Below are 21,227 nucleotides of genomic sequence, written 5' to 3'. Positions count from 1 at the left end.
CCTTCCTTCCCTCTCTCCTATCTTCCCCATAGAAAGGAAGGAAGGGAGGGAGAGAAGAAACAAGGAAGGATCCTTAATTCTTCTCCTCCTTTCTATTTTCCATCCTTTTTATCTTCATTCCACCCTTCCTCCCTCCCTGCCTTCCTTCTATCATTTATATCTTCTCTCTTTCCTTCCATCCTTTTTTATTTTCCTTCCATCCTTCCTTCTTCTCTCACTCTCTCCCTTCTTAGTTTGTTTCTTCACTCCTATCTTCCATCCTCTCTTCCGCCTAATTATATCTTTCGATCTTCCTTCCCTCCTACCTTCCTTCCTTTCTGTGCTCCTTCCTTCCTTTCTTCCTTTCACCCTTCCTTTCTCCCTGCATTTCTTCCATTATTTCTATCTTTCTTCCTTCCTTCCTTCCCTCCCTCCTATCTTCCCCATAGAAAGGAAGGAAGGGAGGGAGAGAGGAAACAGGGAAGGATCCTTAATTCTTCTCCTCCTTTCTATTTTCCATCCTTCTTATCTTCATTCCACACTTCGTCCCTCCCTGCCTTTCTTCTATCATCTATATATTCTCTCCTTCCTTCCATCCTTTTTTATCTTCCTTCCGTCCTTCCCTCCGACATCCCTTCCTTATTTCTTCTCTCCCTCCCTTCCTTCCTTTCTATGCTCATTCCTTCCTTCCGTCCTTCCTTCCTTCCTCCCCACCTTCCTTCTATCATTTATAGCTTCTTTCCCTCCTTCCATCCTTTTTTCATCTTCCTCCCATCCTTCCTTCTTCTCTCACTCCCTCCCTTCCTTTCTTAGTTCGTTTCTTCACTCCTCTCTTCCATCTAATTCTATCTTTCGATCTTCCTTCCCTCCTGCCTACCTTCCTTATTTCTTCTCTCCCTCCCTTCCTTAATTTCTATGCTCCCGTTTATTTTTTCCTGCAACTTTGCCGTCTGCAACCCTAGAAACTAAACTTTTTCTCTTTGTTCTGTCTCCACCCCACGTTGTGTGCATCAGAACCAGTGTGCTTCCGCTCTGGGGAGCACCGTGCTGCGCTGTGACAAACTGGACCGGGACGAGATCAAAAACCTGCTCATGTGCTTTCTGCATATCCTCAAGAGCATGTCGGAGGGTAGGACAGCCCGTCGTGGTACTGGATCTTGACACATATGAAGAGCAGGTTGACAGTAATCTTTTCTTACCACTTCTTCTCCTCAGAGGCCCTTTTTGCGTACTGGAACAAAGCAGCTCCCTTAGAACTAATGGACTTCTTCACATTAATAGAGTAAGTACACAACAAGATAACCTTTTTGTAATAATGCACATTTGATATCTCTTTGCTGGAAATAGGAACGTATAAGATAAAAGTCAATACAGCCCGATAGAAAACATAATTACTAACCTTTGTTCATTGATAAAAAACTATTAATTAATAGTTTACATGCAAATATGTGTGGCAGACAGAGGTTCATGTTGTGCTGTTTAAACTCAAACTCCTAGATAGGAGTGTTGTAATCTGTCTTCAGCCATTTAACTCTTGAGCAACTACCTGGGGCCCCAGGCCAGCAGGGCAGCAGGGGGCCCACTAAGGGCTGGACCGCTTTAAACTACAGCAGTTACAATGCAATGACAATAGGAGATAAAATAATAAAATATTTGCATTACGTTTTGGTTGGTGTCAACAATTTTAATGTTTATTTGAAATAACTAATTTGGAAAATAACTCAAATGTGCACTTTTGAACTATACAAAGTTCACAATTAGCATTTTTTTTTTATTGGTGTCAACAAAATTTGAAATGTTTATTCCAGAAAAAATAACTTTGAAAAAAAAAGTTACATTTAGCAATTCTTTTGTTAGTGTCAACAAAATGTTTAATGTTTATTCAAAAACAACTAACTAAAAAAAATAAAATGTGCACTTAAATTAGATAAATTACACCAAAATGTGCACCTTTGAAGCATAAAAAAGTTTACATTTCACAATTTTTCGTTGGAGTCAACAACATTTTAAATTTTTATTAAAAAAAAAAAGAAAATAACTGCAATATGCACTTTTGAAGTAAAAAATATTTACATTTAGCATTTTTTGTCTGTGTCAGATTATTTATAACATAATGGTGATGAAGGCAGGTTCACCTAGGGCCCCAACAGACTTTAGAATGGCCTCTGTGCATATTCTTTATACTGTACCATGACAGTTTTCCTGAATTCAGATTTAAAGAATACATGTATACTGTATATCGCCTTAGTTACAGTATCACAACACATTGAATCCTAACCTCTGTCTTATGATGCGTATCTACTGCCAGATTCTTGTTAATGCACACTCCTGTGAGCTCCTTGTTTTCAGAAAGTTACACGTGAATCCAAGCTCTTGAATTCAGTAACAATGATCCTTGACTGAGCGTCACTTCTTGTGTTTTCCCTGCAGAGTCTGCCTCCATCAGTTTCGATACATGGGGAAGAGATTCATTGTCAGGTAGTAGGAGTTGTTTAAGGAAAATAAATGATTTTGTGTATGTTATTTCGGGCTGAATTTATGAATGGTTCATGAACTGAAACTAACTTATGTTCTACGTCGATGCAATAATACGACTCACGGTCATGCGCGGACATGCTAACACCAGTCCTCACTGCCTCTTTTAACCCCTTGCCTTTGGTTTGTTCTCTCTTCTGTAACACTGCTGGCAAGTTGCTTTGTGGTAAATGTCCTTGCCCCGGGCCCCTCCTGCATGGGTAAGACATTGCTGTCCTCCTTTTTCTTACTTTACTTTATTGACTGCATGACGCTGCCATTCTTTTCAGTTTGAAGTTTAATCTTTGTTCTATACGACACCACTTTCCTCATTTGATGTGTGTTCATCTGATCCCTATTTATCCTTTATCTATGTATTCACTTTGCCTGCCCCGTGACCAACTGGCATCCGATCTTTGCGGTAATGGTATTTCTCTTCTTCCAACAGGAGCCAGGAGGGGGCGGGGCCTGTGGCTCCAGAGAGGAAGTCTCTGACTCTGCCTGTGTCTCGTAACAGGGCGGGGATCTTGCACGCCCGCCTCCAGCAGCTGGGAACTCTGGAGAACGCTCACACCTTCAACAACAGTAAGCCTCCCTTTCCCGGGATATAGGGAAGGAAAAGGAATAAAGCACTTTTATCCTTCCTTCTTTTGTTCCTTCCTTCCCTTCTATCTTCCTTCCGTCTGCCCTCCTTCCCTCCCTCCCTTTCCCTAGTTAGTTTGTTCCTTCATTCCTATCGTCCACCCTTTTTCCCATCATTTCTATCTTCCTTCCTTCTCTTCCTCCCTCCTACCTTCCTTCCTTCTTTCTTCTCTCCCTCCCTCCCTTCCTTCCTTTCTTCGTTTGTTCCTTCCATCCTTTTTTTATCTTAATTTATCCTTCCTTCTTCCCTCCCTCCCTTTCCTAGTTAGTTTGTTCCTTCATCCCTATCTTCCATCCTTTTTTCCATCATTTCTATCTTCCTTCCTTCTCTCCCTCCCTTCCTTCCTTCATCTGCCTCCCCTTTTCAGTTAATTTGTTCCTTCAATCCCATCTTCCATCCTTTCTTCCATCAGTCCTTCTTTACCTTCCTTTCATCCTTCCTCCCCCTGCCTTCCTTCCATCATTTCTACCTGTCTTCCTTCCTTCCTTCTTTCTTCTCTCCCTCCCTACCTTCCTTTCTTCCTTCCATCCTTTTTATCTTCATTCCACCCTTTCTTCTTCCCATCCTTCCTTCTATCTTCCTGCTCATCTCCCTCCCTCCCTTCCTTTCTTAGTTAATTTGTTCCTTCATTCCTATCTTCCACCCTTTTTCTGTCCATCCTTTTTATCTTCATTCAACCCTTTCTTCCTCCCTGCCTTCCTCATATCTTTTATATCTTCCTCCCTTGCTTCCATCCTTTTTTTTATCTTTCTTACATTCTTCCTGCTTCGCTCTCTCCCTCCCTCCCTTTCTTAGTTAATTTGTTCCTTCCTTCCTATCTTCCACCCTTTTTCTGCCCATCCTTTTTATCTTCCTTCCTCCCTCCCTTCATTCCTGCCATAATATCTATTTATCTATCAATCTATCCAGTCATCGTCATTCCTCCCTTCCTATCTTGAATCAAGTATGGCTTGCATTTCCCCACTGTCGATAGCTCCTGCTCTGTTCTGTTTTGTTTTGTTGATGAGATTTAAATAGATATTATGTTATTTGTATATTTTGAGCGTGTATCATTTCCAGTACCTCTGACCAATAGAGGAATTATTTCAGTTTCAGTTTGAGACATGCTAACTAAAGGTATTTTTAAAACACTGATTACTTGCGTGTCTTTTTTTCCTGGGATGCTTTTTATCTGGGTACTGTTTAATCTATGCCCTTAAATGGTCTCCATTGGCAGCCGGCCAGAGTTGCAATAACAATGACAGAGCTTATCTCCTTCCATAAACAAGCGCTTAGCAAATATCCATTCAGTCATTGGCACTGATTAGGGAGTTAATCAAGCAGATGATGTGCTATGTACTCATTGCTCTAATAAACCGATATCTGTAAAGGTGACCGTGAGTTTGTGCTTCCTGTGCAGTGTACTCTCATACGGAAGCAGACGTGAGCAGCCAGTGCCTACTGGAGGCCAATGTGTCCACAGAGGTCTGCCTGACTGTGTTGGACACACTCAGCACCTTCATCATGGGATTCAAGGTGTTTACAAACTTCCACAATGCATGAAACTTTTTCTGCATCGCATGCTTGTTGGTTGGCGCTTACGGTCTGCCGTGTTCTCAGACTCAGCTGAATTCAGATCTGGGCCACAACCCCCTGATGAAGAAGGTTTTCCAGGTTCATCTGTGCTTCCTGCAGATCCCTCAGTCTGAGGCCGCCCTCAAACAGGTCTTCACCTCACTCAGGACGTTCATCTACAAGGTGACAGAGCAACCCCCATTAAATCGCACTTTTTAAAGATATAATCCGTAGGATATTCATCTAGTTCATTTTAAGTTACTATCTATCAAAGAGTCAAAGAGTGAGTTAAAACAATGGTGATTGATCATATGACCCACTAATGAAAGCACTTGTACTTTGCCTCTTTGCCAAGTATTCCAATTTGAGTGTCTTTGGCGACATTCCCTCGCTGAATGCAAATATACCGCAAGGTTAGTGACGGTGTTTACTTAGTCTGCAGGCGTTGGTCTGGCCAGGTGGAGCTCCTCACTGCCGGTTATGCTGCGTTCACTTGTACTCGGATATCGTGAACTTCCAACTTCTGATTAAAGCTCGTAGTAAGGTCTGAAGTGTAAAAGGAACGCGTGTGTGCGTGTGTGTATGTTTGTGTGTGTGTGTCTTTAAGAGGGTAACATATAGGGGTTAGGGTTAGGAAGTAGGGAGGTAATTGTGTAAATAAAGTTTACAACTCAAGATGCATAGCGACCGTGAGTTGTAGGTCTCTGAAAGAACAGGCTCGCTGCAAATACATTCTAACGCAAAAAAAAGGCAGCTAGAAACAAGGTATTTCAAATCTTACGGATTATAACTTTAAGCCAGCTTGGCAAGGTAAATTAAAACATTTGTTTTATGATCTTTTTCACCATAGCTCCATTTTGTCTTTAAATATAAAACGTAATTTCCATTTGTCGCACATTCCGTCCTGTTCTCCAGTTCCCCTGCACCTTCTTTGACGGCCGGGCGGACATGTGTGCCTCTCTGTGCTACGAAATCCTCAAGTGCTGTAACTCCAAGCTGAGCTCTATCCGCGGTGATGCCGCCCATCTTCTCTACTTCCTCATGAAGAGCAACTTTGACTACACGGGACGCAAATCTTTTGTACGAACACACCTGCAGGTAAGTGTGTAATTTCTGCTTTTACTGTTTGACGTGTCCAAGTATGAAATCCATGTTCAGGCAGGTCACATTAATGTGACTGTATGTAGTATTGATTTTGTTTGTTCCTCCTTTCTATTCGCCCCAGGTGGTAATTGCTGTCAGTCAGCTGATTGCTGATGTCATCGGCATTGGGGGTACCCGTTTCCAACAGTCTCTGTCCATCATTAACAACTGTGCCAACAGTGACAAGAGCATCAAGGTGAGGGGTGGAGACACACTTGATCGAGCCAATAAAGCCTTGTTTGATGTTGTAATCCTTGACAGTTTTTATTGTAACTCACACAAAAAACAACAACCCTAAAATAGTAAAACAACAACAACCCAGAAAAATAAAAAATAAAATCAAAGTTTGAAGCTTTACCCACAAGACCATGAACATAAATATTTGCCATTGATGTTCCATATTAGGCTGATTTCCATGTTCCTACCTGTATTTTAGTTTTGTACCAGACCTTGTTTACATGGTTTAATGTTCAGAAACACTTTATTTTTCGCATACTGTCTGTTTTAATATACCTGTATTCACCCTCTGTCTGAAACGCTCCATTTTAGCGCCTGTCTCTTTAAGACCCCCTCCCGAATAAAGCCCAGTCTGCTCTGATTGGCCAGAGTTCCCGGACTTCCGCATCTTCGCTCTTTGTGTCTCTGTTGTTGCAGCCGGGGAATAACTGTAACACCACTGTAGCTGCACTTTCTACCTATATATAGTATAGGTGTGACATCACAACCGTACAGAAGTCCTGACGGCTCGTTTAAAGGCGCGGTTTCTGAGGATGTGCATTTCTCTGTGGATTGAGCGTTTTGAAACTATACTTTCACAATATTTCTATATCACCTCAACCTGCTTTACAATCAAACAAGGACATGGAAATCTTTTTTGTTTACAATGTGGGACCTTTAAAAGTCAAAACCTTAATAGAGAACTAATGTCGTTTGCTTACTCTTGTAGCACACAGCATTTCCATCCGATGTGAAGGACCTGACGAAGCGCATCAGGACGGTGCTGATGGCCACAGAGCAGATGAAGGAGCACGAGAACGACCCCGAGATGCTGGTGGACCTGCAGTACAGCTTAGCCAAGTCCTACACCAGCACGCCCGAGCTGCGCAAGACCTGGCTGGACAGCATGGCTCGCATCCACAACAAGAACGGAGATCTTTCAGAGGTATTTTTAAAATGTTTTTATTACATTTCCGACTTCAGTTGGCACAGACTTGCAGAAAGCAACACTTTCAGGGAAGTTTCACTTTAGTAAGGCATTTTGTGGTAACCTGTGACTCCGTTTGTCTACTTCACCTGCAGGCAGCCATGTGTTACGTGCACGTTGCCGCCCTGGTAGCTGAGTACCTGTGGAGGAAAGGTGAGTCAAGGACAGTAGGAGTGTGCTTCTTCTGCTAATGATACGCCTTCTTTCACAGGAAATAACCGCTGAACATTTGAACTCAACATTTATTTATTTTTTTTAATCCCATTAACAGAGTCAAATGTTAATACAGTAGAAAGAAGATTAGTGCTAAATAAACTTATTAAATTGATTTGATTCACTTGTTGTACACTGAAGAGAGATTATTCATGGTAATAAACCTCAATAAATGTACTGAATGTCTGCACTCATTAATGCAGATTCTTTTTTAATGGGACTACACTACAGTCAATCACTACATAAAATGATTTATATGATTTGCATATTTTCTGCCTCATCCACTTACTTTTCACACCGCTTGGTTCTTTAACCGCGCATTTGTGTACCTGTTTATGTTATGTTACACACACATACTGTCTCTTAACACAGGAATATGACCCTTCATCTTCCACCTGTTCATCCCTGTGTTAAAAAAACTTCCACACCCCGAAGATAAGATCCCCTCTCATGTTTCTTAACATGTCAAAACACATATTCACACTCTGGAGGGGCTCTGTTGTATAATGTGACAGGATCTCACAAGTCAACAGTTTCAACCTCCTTTCCTTTATAGAACTCACGAGGCATCATACCTGCACTAATGTGATCTGTAAGTTGTAAGTGGCAGTTGATTGTCAGAACACTGACATACCACATTCATGTGTCATGAAGTAGTCCTTTTGTGGTTTTTCTCGAGAGAATGACTCAAATAAAAGATGGAAATTGACTCATGTTGCTTCTGTATCTGTATGTTACCGTAGGTATGTTCCGACAGGGCTGCTCGGCTTTCCGAGTCATCACCCCAAACATCGACGAGGAGGCAGCCATGATGGAGGACGTAGGGATGCAGGATGTTCACTTCAATGAGGTATTTTCTACACGCCTCATACGTGCTTTGATTATCTGCCAGTCCCACTGTGTTGATCAAGTGTTTAGGATGTTTTTATAAGTTCCTCATTGGCATCACGTGTTGACTGTCTAAAAGACCTCTTATCTCTGTTAAGAGTATCAATTGCTCTGTGTAGTTAGTAGACGAAGTAACACTACTGTAGACTTTGACACAGGGCTTGGTACATGTGTTCAATCACTGACCTGGCAGACGTAGCTGTCTTGGGAAATCTGGAGAGAATACAGGGTCAGCACTACCTGAGGTGTTCAGGGGTTCTTGCTCAAGGGCAGTCCAGCAGGGGCAGTGGCTTTGTTGAGACCAGGTTTAGCGTTGCGCTGATAACCCAGTAAGACTGAAAGTGGTGTCTAGATAACGTGTGAGCTTTTTATGAGTCGGTCAACAGATCTGTAGGCAATGAAAAATGCATTTACCTTCCATCTGCGCTGAAAAGCTTTCCCCTTTATGAGCCGGACTCATTCCTCCAATAAAAGGAAAGGGGACGATTGCTTCATTTCCTCCCTTGTCTTTACTGGAACACTCTGCACAGTTTAAGTTCAATGTAGCCTTCCACGCAAATGAGAACAAACAGAAAGGTCCATCTTTGCAGCAATTAAACTGTCCGAGGCCAGACTGCAGGGATGAGGGGGGAGTTTCATGAAGTTTACATGTGTTTATATGTGTCCAGGAGGTGCTGATGGAGCTGTTGGAGGAGTGCGCAGACGGCCTCTGGAAGGCGGAGCGTTATGAACTCATCGCCGACGTCTACAGGCTCATCATTCCCATCTACGAACAGCGTAGGGACTTTGAGGTAAACTGCACAGCGAGCGATAGAACAAGGGTTGCACAGCAGGAGTAGTGTTATCACCGCATAAACCTGCAAGAAAAGGGAAAATCACCTTGTAATAGATAGTATACATGTACAGTATTACTATTAAGAACAAAAATGGGGTTTTAACTTGTTGATCATGTGAGTTTAAGTTGTAATTTGTTCGAAAAAGGTTTAGAAGAAGAAGAAGAACTTTATTTAACAACAAGGAAATTAAATTTTTTCCCTCTTATTATTAATCATGTTACACACACAGGCAGGAAATACACACACATGCACAGACAGGACCTATACATGCAACTAGTGGAGAGATGTTAGAGCGAGGGGGCTGCTAGTGACCAGCGCCCCGAGCAGTTGGGGGTTCGGTGCCTTGCTCAACAGCACCTCGGCAGTGCCCAGGAGATGAACTGGCAACTCTCCAGCCACCAGTCCACGCTCCATACATGGTCCACACAGGGACTTGAACCAGCGGCCCTACGGTTCCCAGCCAAGTCACCTATGGACTGAGCACAAGCTTCATTTCACAAATCAAAGTTTGCAAATCCAACCTTGCTCATTTTCATACACTCAAGCTACAGCCTTACTTTGGTCTGACCAGTATTTTATGGTGGCTAATTATGGGCCGCTATACTGTGTGCTAACAAGTTCACTGTATCAACTTAAAAGGTGATGATATGTTGATGTTGTTGTCCAACTGCATTCACCATTCACTGCATATCTGACTCATTAAAACCTTAATTAAGCTGTTTTCTCCTCCTGTTCTTGGTTGATTTTTTGGGCGGAACAGAAACTGACTCACCTGTATGATACCCTCCACCGTGCCTATACTAAAGTGATGGAAGTGATGCATTCTGGGAAAAGACTGCTGGGCACATACTTCAGAGTGGCCTTCTTTGGACAGGTAAGGGCAAGAGTAACACAGAAACCAGATGTTTTTTGCCTAGCATGCTAACTGAATCACGCTACCTTAACCCAAATACACACACACACACACACACACACACACACACACACACACACACACACACCTTTGAATTTATTTTTTTAATAGAGGTTTCTCTCATTTCTCCTGCCCCTCCAAGGCTGCGGTAAGTGTGTAAAGGTTGTGTGTGTGTTGGCCTGGTGTGCTCTTCCATGTCCTTGCATCATCATGTTGTTTGAGGGCTAATGTGTTTATTTAATTAGATTTGTAGTGAAATGGGTCCCAAAAGTTGAACCTCTCTGTCCCCAGGACGTTACAAGCATTATTGCAATTTGCAAATACATAATGTAAAACCTTAATAAAAAAGAATACTGGAAAAATAGGATTTTACCCCATCCCGAAGCTCTAACACTACACTTCACCATGAAATATAATGATTATAATCTTTCAGAGTTGTGTGACTATTTCCAATTTAGACATTAAATAAATTTTCTCATCCAAAATTCATTATATATTCATTAAAATACACATTTTAGTCGTGTCCCCAGGTTTCAGTCCTGTTCCCCTCTAATTTTCAAAGTTGGAAACTCTCTATGGGAATTTATGTGAATCAACAGGAATTTATGGGGATAAAAAAGGGTTGGGATCTTGACTAAAACAATCAGATTTTGTGCAAGTACACTAGAGAATATCTATGCTATTCCTCAATCACATGAACATAGCACACTGCTCACTGTAGGGTTATTGAGGCCACGCCCCATTTATTTTAACGTCCACGCCTCGAATTTACTGGAAACTTTGCACCCCTTCGCGACCTTATTCACAAATCACATGATCAACAGGAAATAGCATCATTTGAGTCTCCTGAAAAAAAAAATTAGTTTACTCTCTCTATGTTATAGATCATGGGTGTCAAACTGATCCAGTAAAGGGCCGTGTGGCTGCAGGTTTTCATTCCAACCAATCAAGAACACACCTGACTCGACTTACTCAATCACCTGAACTGTCTTCACACAGTTGATTTGTTGGACCAGGTGTGTTTTTGATTGGTTGGAATGAAAACCTGCAGCCACACGGCCCTTTACTGGATCACTTTGACACCCATGTTATAGATTATGGTAGCTGACTAACTGAGCTGCAATAGCAACTTTTATTTCTGTTATCTAAATTATTTATTATGTTTTAATGTATTTAAGATAGATCTGTTAAGCCTCTTGACATGCTTAGGGTTCTCATGCTACTGTATGAGCGTTGATGCCATGTGGCTCCATTTCAGGTATTTGCTAATTATATGCTACAAACTGTTTGATGCCTGTTACTTTCAGTCCTGTTACTTATATAAGGAATTTTCCATTAAGAAACCGATGTATAAAATAAATAAAATGGCCTGAGATCGGCCATTACACATGTTGACATTTTTGTAATTAGAGCCTGGGCTAAAAAAAGTTTAATTTTGAACATTTACAACATCCCAATTCAGCATCATGACCTGCGAAAAATAGTAGTGCAATGCAGATATTTTGGCACATGCAACAACAAAAGCTGAGTCAGCTGTGTTTTTAGTGTAATTTCTTTATTTTCCCCAAAGCAAAAATAAAAAAAGCATGCACATAGACCTTCTTGCTTCCGTAATAATGCAATGATATGTTGCATTGGGTGACCCATTAACCTTTCCCTTGATGAGCCATTTTACTGGCCTGTTTGCACCCACACACATCTGTACACTATCCCATAGATGCACAACTGAGTAACTGTTACATATGCTTGGATAAAGTCATTTATGTTTGTGAGGTGACCAGCTGAAGTTTGCATGTTCGCATGTTTGATGTTTGCGTACTCCTCTCCTTCACCAAAGCGATTGAAAGTTTTTATTTTGAAGTTTGATTGGTTGTGCTTTTAGTAGCTTTTGATATTGTACCTCACCCAAATATAGTGTGTGTCTTTCATTTTCTTTATTTTCTGAGTCCACCAGATGGAGCTCTCTCTCTGTTCAACAGAGGGTTAAAAACGCACTGAATCACCATTCATCGGGCCTTTCTCTTTAAACCAAGAGCTCCATCTAGTGGGTTCAAGAAATACAAATAATGCTTCACGAAGCTTCATTTGGACTTCACTACCATATACTGTATGCACTCAGTGAGAATTGTTTTTGTCTTTATAGGTTACACACTGTCAATTGTTGAAAAAGAACTTCCCTTGTGAAGTAGTTTAGTTAATTTCATCTTAATGAAATGAAGTTGGAAGTTCTTTTTGGGGTGAAGAAGTGGCCCAGAATTTATGAGCGGGCACCTGACTTCCTTCGCCTCCCTCCTCAGGGCTTCTTCGAGGATGAAGATGGAAAGGAATACATCTACAAGGAGCCAAAGTTCACTCCGCTGTCTGAGATTTCCCAGAGGCTGCTGAAGCTCTACTCTGACAAGTTTGGTCAAGAGAACGTCAAGATAATTCAGGACTCTGGCAAGGTGGGATCACATGTGTGTGTTTATAAGACTGTGATGATACAGTTTCCTTTTCATTTGTGATCGCGTGTGAAATCTTTCCCTATATCGTTTTCACTATTGTCTTTTTCCACTGTATTTTTTTTTTTCATCTTTTAATATGGATCATCTGGCTACGTATGTAATGTGAGAGGGTTCACTTGTATTTACAAACATTGACACCGTTCTATACGATAAATATGAAGCTGGTGCAAGGAGATTTTAGCTTAGCTTAGCACAAAGACTGGAAACAGAGGGAAACAGCTAGCCTGGCTCTATCCAAAGCTAAAAAAAAAGCCTAACAGCACTTCTAAATCTTAGAAATGAACACAGTGTATCTTGTTTGTAAGTGTAAAATAAAATGTCTCTGTCTCTTGTGCACCCACAGGTAAACCCGAAGGACCTAGACTCCAAGTACGCCTACATCCAGGTGACCCACGTCACACCGTACCTAGACGACAAGGAGCTGGAGGACAGGAAGACCGACTTTGAGAAGAGTCACAACATCCGGCGCTTTGTCTTTGAGACGCCGTTCACGGTGTCGGGCAAGAAGCAGGGAGGGGTGGAGGAGCAGTGTAAACGCCGGACTATTCTCACCAGTAGGTCACACATTGATGAAAATGATTTTTCATCACAGCAGGAATGAGCGAGACATATAAGGTGGATTCAAAGGTCCCACTTGTGTGATTTTCACATCTCTTTTTTGATTATAAGGCAGGTGGAGGCAAAAAAATACTGTGAAAATATCAAAACTCAACCCAAAGAGAAATGCACACAGTCCGTATTCATGAACTGGGCCTTTGAATGAGCCTTAAGGACTTCTGTTCGGTTGTGATGTCACAAAGAGACAGGCGCTAAAATGGAGCGTTTCAGACAAATTGTGAATGCAGATAGTATAAGAAAAATAATGTTCACAAGTGTTAAACTGAAAATAAACAAAACATGTCCCCTTTAATTTGGAATCAATAAAAACAAAAACAAGTCTCTCCAGCCAGCCTTATCCCTGTAGCAATGTTAGGAAGTAAAGACCAAGAATATCTTCCTGGTTGCCATCTGTTATTGTTCTCAGTCACCTGATAAGGGTTATTCCTGTGCTGTGCCCCTTAATCCCAAAGTTCATGTCTTATCTTGCCTTGTTAATAATCACGCTGACTGATTGACTTGTGAAAGTGGCTGCATGTGCACGATGGAACATGATTAATATCCTGGTTACCACAGAGACACAACTAGACACAAACCAGTATGTGTCCAAGAGCTGTTTACATGTGTCAGTATCAAAGCTAGCACCTGTGATGCTGCTGTCATGTGTTGTTGTTTCCCTGATGCTATTTATGATATTTGAAAGCATAATTTATGCCTATTTTTTGCCACCAATTCCATTCCCATCCAGCCACCCACTGTTTCCCTTATGTGAAGAAGCGTATAGCAGTCATGTACCAACACCAGACTGACCTGAGCCCCATTGAGGTGGCCATAGACGAGATGAGCGCCAAGGTAGCCGAGCTGCGACTGCTGTGCTCGGCCTCTGAGGTGGACATGATCCGCCTGCAGCTCAAACTGCAAGGCAGCATCAGTGTTCAGGTACAAACGACAAGGTTGAAAATCATTTGATTTCTTGTGAATTACTTCAATATCACTTATTTTCTTTGACCTCCATTGTTTTCCAGGTTAACGCTGGACCTCTGGCGTACGCCAGAGCCTTCCTTGACGACAGTAGTGCCAAGAAATATCCTGACAATAAGGTCAAACAGGTCAAAGAGGTGTTCAGGTACTTATCAACAAAAATATTAGTATACATAAAAGTACAACTTGAATTTATCTTCCCACTCTGCATTGACCCTTGTGTATGGCAGCGCCTTGCTGTGTTCAAGTTTAAGTGACAATTGAATTAATTCAACAAAAATAAATATGAAAATATAAGTACAATGTACAGAGGGCAATATTGAGTGTTGAAGGATATATCATAGTTAAATGGAAAGAAATATGACTCAAATGCTGTTTTTGTGTAAATAAATCAATATGTATCTAAACATCCATTTTTGTATCCCAGTGTGTAAACATCTGTCCAAACTTCAACTGAATTTACCTGAATGCAAAGAACTTGCACAAAAAAGCTCTATTATTTCCAGTTGGGCGCATCAAGATAAACAGTTTTTTGGTGCTAATCATCCAGTTGGGTGCCATTAAAGCATTGTAGAAGAAAAAGATGGGATGACAGAGGGGAACATTGTAGAAAAACGTGATGGAAATATGGCATTTCTGTCAAGGGGTTCAATTACAGACAGTGGCATTTTTTTTCTTCGGTCTGAATGAAATTATTTGTGGAGCTTCCTGCCAATGCACTGGAATGCCTGTCAAAGTGGAACCTCCTACCAGCGAATACGAGGTGGGTAGATCTCCCCCAAATTTGCTAGTAGGAGGTTCCACTTTGACGAAATTCCAGTGCACTTTACCTAGTTGGAGGTCTGAAACTTCGGACTTTCCATTGCAATCAAAAGCAGCATTTCTCTCAGCGCACGTGTCAGGGAGGAGGGAGCGTCAGAGGTCGGGCAGGGGAAAGAGGGTGGGGCTTTGGAGGGAATGTGCTATATATGTCCTCGAAAATGTGAAAATGCCATGGTTTTCAGGTCAGTAGCAATCTACAGAAAAATGATTTGCTTATTCTACATAATCTTTAAAGAATAATGACTATAAATATAAAAATGGCTGGGTAATATGCATGTTGGACGTTGTCCAGCGTCAACTCTCTATTTGATAATGTGAGGGCCCTATAAGCGTGCACTGGGGCACGTCATAACTCACTTACGCCACATCCCTGCACACAAATCTGATGTTTTCATCTCCCGTCATCTTACCGCCGTATTACCTTTCAATTCTCATCTTCTGTATGTTGCTTCATGTGAGTTTTTAAGTGGCACTATAAAATGCTGCCTCTCTCCTCAGGCAGTTTGTGGACGCCTGCGGTCAGGCGCTGGGAGTTAACGAGAGGCTGATCAAAGAAGACCAGCAGGAGTATCATGATGAGATGAAGGCCAACTACAAAGACCTGGCCAGGGAGCTGTCAAACATCATGCACGAACAGGTAAGTACCCCAAAGATAGGCTGTAATGGATATACGCTAAATCATTCAGACCATGCTGTGGAATCAGACGACTACTACTATTCTTTCCACTTTATCACTTGATTTCTGACGTAGATTTTACTGACCAGTGAGAGAAATCCCACCATTAAGAAACCCAGGGGGTGCACTCCATAATAAAAACTCCTCACACCAGGTCTGAAATTTAGTTATAGATTTTTTTATTCTTGATCCCTAAAGGAATCCTGTAGCATCTCGCTGTTACAACTTGCACACCGTTAATACAGTAGAGACATCCAGTCTGACGCAGTTTCCAGTCTTTTCGCGGTGCTTTTCACGGACGATTGCCACTGAAGTGCAAGTAGAAATAATAAAGAATCTGCAAGTGACATTTCACATTTGTACATAGGCATTTACATGTCTTATTCGTATACAAAAGTAACTTTGATGAGAGGAAGCAGTAGGAACTATTGTTTGACGCTCAGGTTGGTGTACTCACTCAAAATGGAAATTACAGCTGCAGTCTGCAACATTTTTTTTTGACCATATTCACTGTAACCGACACTACATACACACTATGAAAAAAGGGGCGCGTTCACAAAAATCTAGTGCAAGCACACTGACGAGCACTCAATGGGAGGGAGCTGAGGAGCTTGGTGGTAGAGGGGGAGGGGCGTGAGAGTCGTAAACATTTAACACTGAGACAGCTCGATCTGCCAGACTTGCCGACTGCAGCTCTTTCTTTTCCATCATTTGGAGTTGTTGAAGCATGCCATTTTACTGTAAAGGACTGAAGTACCATCCTGGATGTGCTGACAGCGTTGATATTTACAGCAGTGTTTACGTTCGGGATAGAGGCGTCTGAGTAGGGCCAAGGGTAGCGCACTTCTAATTCATCGCTGTTAGCATCCTTTTTCTGACTCTTGTAAAGACAAAGCTAAAGTAAGCGGTTAAAACGATATTCCTTTGGAAAGGTAAGAAGTTCAGCTTTGTTGTTACACCATTAAATCGAGTGAAAATATGACATTTACATTTGCAGATAAAACATAAATGTAAATGTAGAACTGTCAGACTGGCGACACAATCACAACAGCCTTGTTTTAACACGTTTGTCCAATGAATGAATGCAATATTTGTTATTTTCTATGTTTATTGGGTTGTCTGATTTATACTAATACAACTATCATGTTTATTGTATTTGTTTTTCCTGATTTGTTCTTCAGTGATTTACTGTTAGATGATGTTTCATGTTGCATTAAGGGTTTTAAGTGTTGGAAAAGTTAAAAGTTAAAAAAGGTTGTTGTAACTTTTAATGTGACCTAAAAATAACCACACGTTGGCTTTTATGACACTTGAATAACGTCTGTGATCCCACAGTTCTCTTAGGGCTTAAGGTGTCAATATGGCATGTGGAAATGTGGAAAGCTACACAAGCATCACTGGTTCAAATCGTATATATATTTAACAGCATTTGCAGCTTCTGTAACCTTAAAGAGATGTCAACTACTGTAATCTTCTGCTCATGTACTAACCATGTCTCCTGTCTCCTGCTCCCTTTGTGCTGGCCTGAGCAGATTGGATGGTAATGTTGCTTTAGTTACTGTCGTGCTCTATAGAGTTATATTAAGGGACTACATGAAAATGTTTAGGATGAAGAGTGGGGTTGAATCTTACTTATTATTTTTTATATTTTAATAATATTTTCTTTGGACCCCTCATTTTACTTGGAAAAAAATGCACTACCCTCCCCCAAATTTCTCAGTGTCATAACTTTATGGCAAATGTGACAAAATGATGAATCTTCCAACACTATTTTTGAATAATCTAGTTGCGGCTTCTCCGTCAGGGTCCGTTGTCTCAACTTGACCCAAACGTCCTCGCCTACGGGAGTCTCCATCTTGTCAGACTTTGACTCCTCCTCATTTCCTCTTACCATAAAAGGGCATGTATGTGACGTTGGGGGGAAGGGAGCTGCGTCCATCTGGCTGACGCTTACCTTAGAGGAGAAGTGAGTGCCAGCGTCTAGCTGTCACTCAAGAGGCCACGCCCCTAATTATTCATAAACTTTAACCTCCAATAAAATAAAAACTAGCCTGGTGTTCTCATGGAGATATGACCTACACATACAGTTTAATTATGCTTTGTAAGCAGCCTATCTAACATGGGGGTCAATAAGAAACTGCTCTGTTATGAAACCTGCCCCTAGTGGACACTCAGAGAACTGACATTTTTGGCACTTCCTGATTGGATCAACCAGGAAGTGGCTGTTGTTGGGGCTTGGTCTCAACCTAGCAAGAAAGCAAGGCCAGAACAATGGCGAGGCCGGATTCCCAATTTCTCAATGAGGGAGAAACAGTAGATGTGCTTCCAGCCCCTTTTCTTACTTTTGTTCTACTTTCTATGTGGGAAAACAATGTTAAACAAAATAATAACCATAGTGAGGGGTGGGACTTTAATTTGAATGAGGGAAATTTTTCTGAAATACAGAGACAGGATGTGGTGATGTTTTGATGTGTTTTATGACCCTTTTAAAACAGGATCAAACAAATGTCTTTCTTCATCTTCCTCATCGACCTTTTTTCCAGATAAACCCAGTGGACGACGGCACAAGGAGCACGCTCTCCGACTCTATGGGCATCTTCAACGCCATCAGTGGCACACCAACCAGTGCCAACCCACATGGCTCAACCTCCATACTCTGATACTCTGACTTCTTCACCACTAATGATTGGTTCAACTACCTGCCAGTCAACAGGAAACGATAAGGACACGTTCTAAGTACCTAAACCCAACCTGAAGCCATAGTTCATTGGTATTTTTTATCCTTTTATCAGTCGGCCCATTGCTCTTGTTTCCCATGGAGACTCCAGTCAATACTTTTGACTTGTGAACAGCAATTCTATGGACTTATTGCCAGTTTGGGTTAATTTATCCTTTTGTATAGTTAGTTTTATCTTTTGTAAGGTGGGGTTATGCAAAGGAAGCGCGTATCCAATAATGTGACCAACAACATGATGCTATCTAAATTGTCCCGGTGTCTTAAGCTCCACACAAGGGATGTGGTGACAAAAATAAGGGACTTCAGTATTTGCATTTGACCCAAGTCTAAACCTGATTTCAACCGGGCTCCCATTTATGTCGTGTCTCTAGGAGAAAGTGCTTCAGCGATGTTTTTTCATGGAAATAAATGAACAAATGCCACTGTTGTAACCACACATACATTCTGCAGCTGATGCAAAGTATTTTTACATTTCCCTTTTCTATTCTTTTCCATCGAGGCCCTGTTACAGCGGAGGCATTTTTATGTGCAGCGCGGAAGCATCCGAGTTTATCTTTTATCTTAACGGAAAAAATCATTCATTCTATTTTAGGCCAATTGACGTGTATAGAAACCGTCTAAAGCCAAGAGAACCGCAATGTTTAAACCTATTTTCTGCAAAGGAAAGCGTGTGCAATATTTTCTATTGTTACCAAGGCTGCCTGCTGCACAGAAAACCACTCTTGCCAAAGACATTAGAAAAAGACTGTGCAAGGCAAGATAAGGGTGTGGGAATTTGTTTATATGCCCCCTATTTTTCTTTGTCTGTCATGTAGATGCCTTTTACTATCTTTTTACTTATTGACTGCTCATGTAAATATGTTTAAGACTTATAAATAAAATAAAAACTGTAATAATACCTTTTTCCAAGCTCCATTTTTCAATTGTGTGTGTTATAGCTCATGTCAATATGTAAGCTGTTTTAATGCCGTCAACATGATGCACCGAGCTAGTCAATGTTAGCCACATTTGGCTGTTAGCGGCTGTCCGGGATATCGACGTTAATAGTTGTGACACGGAAAAAAAATGTCTTGATGGCTCATTTGACGAGTGGATTTGTTAAAAAAGAGCATGGGATGATTTCACACCGGAATTTCACTTTAAGATCCTCCTTCGTATGACTAGCTAAACTCTTTGCTGTTTGTATTGTTTGTGTTCGGTTGTTGTTAAAAACAATTTTTTTTAGTCTTTTTTTTGTTGTGCATTGTCATCTTGGTATGCATGGCTGTAAGCACATGGTTGTTTTTGAAAATGTTTCTGTGTGAGTAGAAATGTATGGGTGCATGTGTGTATGCGGATAAACGTAGGCTATTTTATAATGTGTAATGATGTATAGTAGATACTAGGGCTGCCCCAATATATACAGGTATCTATATATATATATATATATATATATACAGGTATATACAGTATATATATACGTATAGCTGCGGCGTTAAAAAAAAACACTGACAGTGAGTGTGTGTCACGACTTCCTGTATCTGGCCCTTCAAATTAAAAGGCCTGCAGCCTTCAGTCACAGATTTTCACTTCATTTTGACAAGATACGGCTCCAAATGTTTTTTTTTTTCTTCCTGTGACCAATCGACCAATGAAATTTTAGTCTACTAATGATGTTTTGGTCGACCAGTGCTTGGTCGACTATTTGGGGGCAGCCCTAGGAGATACATTTCTGTCTTTATCAAAGTAAATAATGATTCAGTTGAAAACTGTAAGCATGAATGCATATATACTCTCTCTCTCTCTCTCTCTCTCTCTCTCTCTCTCTCTCTCTCTCTCTCTCTCTCTCTCTCTCTCTCTCTCTCTCTCTCTCTCCCTTCCTTATCTGTGAAGCAGAAGCTACAGACTCCCAACTGTCAGTAAAGCTGAAGTCTTGGCAGGCAGTGTAAAGAAACAAAGGGGAATTACTTTAGTCAAATACAGAAGATGATAGGGAGATATCTGACTTAAACTCAGTTAGACTGTACGCTGCATGTAGGCCAACTGTATACTGTACATTGATAGGGCCTACACAAATCGGGATGCTGACTCCTGTAAAATCCCCTCTGCACTCTGTGTCACAAACACCCCAACTGTGTCATTGTTTCAGAGATTTGGCTGCTGAACATCATGCATCTGACGTGAGTCCTGCTAGTGTTTCATGGTGTGTGTTTGCGTGTTTGTGTGTGTCTTTACTGGAAGAAATTCGCAAAAATTCAAGATTTAGAAATTGTAAGCTTCACCTTTTGAAGTGTTCTCTATGTCCATGTTTTTGTCACTGCTGTTACTGTCGTATGAATAGTTTGTGTCTTGAATGTATTACCAGAAAAAAACAAGAAATACTGTATGGATATAGTGCTTTCTTTATCAGATGACCTGGCAAACCCTGTAAAGCAGGAGGAGTCATAAAGTAATTACTGACACACACACACACACACACACACACCACATGCATGCATGCACACACATTTGTGATTATGATGAAGAGAATGTGCTGGGAGGTGGGAATAATGGTGACTTGCATGTTGGGAGGTGCTGGCAGTCGTGTGTGTGTGTGTGTGTGTGTGTGTGTGTGTGTGTGTGTGTGTGTGTGTGTGTGATCCACAGTCCAGCATCATCGGGCGTTGCAGCGAGGGTTTGATGGGAGGTTACATAAGAAGCTGGACAGGCCTCGGCTCAGTCTTCGTGTCGTGGAGCTCTACAGGTGTCACAAGTCTTTCTGTGTCTTTTTGCTGAAGGCTCAATCGGAGAAGGGTCCAGAAGTCATCAGAGACACACACGGACACACACACACAGCAGCCATGGCAGGTGAGTCCCAGTCTGGATGGGAACACTGTGACCGGGATGCTCAGGAACCCTTTTATGAATTTGGGATTTCTTCTTTTTTCTTTTCTTCTTTCAAGTTTTAGAGGAATATTTAACATTTTTTATATTTAAGCCAAAACCTGCTATATTTGTTCAATTGGCCGCAATATTTATCTGCATACTTAATTTTTGTTAAATAT

At 41.3% G+C, this 21,227-nt stretch overlaps 1 protein-coding gene across 1 annotated transcript in view; it reads left to right on the top strand.

Annotated features, from left to right (window-relative positions):
* LOC310964934 (dedicator of cytokinesis protein 9-like) overlaps positions 1-19,080 on the top strand; it is a gene marked incomplete at its 5' end in the record, with an annotated part of 49,739 nt that extends 30,659 nt beyond the window's left edge. The window contains 20 exon segments of the mRNA XM_083938259.1: positions 994-1,108; positions 1,195-1,261; positions 2,410-2,457; positions 2,942-3,078; positions 4,536-4,651; positions 4,736-4,873; positions 5,606-5,788; positions 5,916-6,029; positions 6,780-6,995; positions 7,133-7,190; positions 7,994-8,100; positions 8,807-8,929; positions 9,735-9,848; positions 12,185-12,331; positions 12,735-12,945; positions 13,737-13,927; positions 14,014-14,114; positions 15,290-15,428; positions 18,011-18,099; positions 18,101-19,080. Of these exon segments, the coding sequence (XP_083794385.1) occupies positions 994-1,108; positions 1,195-1,261; positions 2,410-2,457; positions 2,942-3,078; positions 4,536-4,651; positions 4,736-4,873; positions 5,606-5,788; positions 5,916-6,029; positions 6,780-6,995; positions 7,133-7,190; positions 7,994-8,100; positions 8,807-8,929; positions 9,735-9,848; positions 12,185-12,331; positions 12,735-12,945; positions 13,737-13,927; positions 14,014-14,114; positions 15,290-15,428; positions 18,011-18,099; positions 18,101-18,203 (2,517 nt within the window). The 3' untranslated portion in view covers positions 18,204-19,080.
* Positions 19,081-21,227: the final 2,147 nt, after the last annotated feature.

The sequence above is a fragment of the Echiichthys vipera genome (assembly GCF_963691815.1).
Source record: "Echiichthys vipera genome assembly, chromosome: 23".
Taxonomy (NCBI): domain Eukaryota; kingdom Metazoa; phylum Chordata; class Actinopteri; order Perciformes; family Trachinidae; genus Echiichthys; species Echiichthys vipera.
The sequence above is the reverse complement of the archived record's forward strand: the minus strand, read 5'-3'. Positions and strand labels throughout refer to the sequence as shown.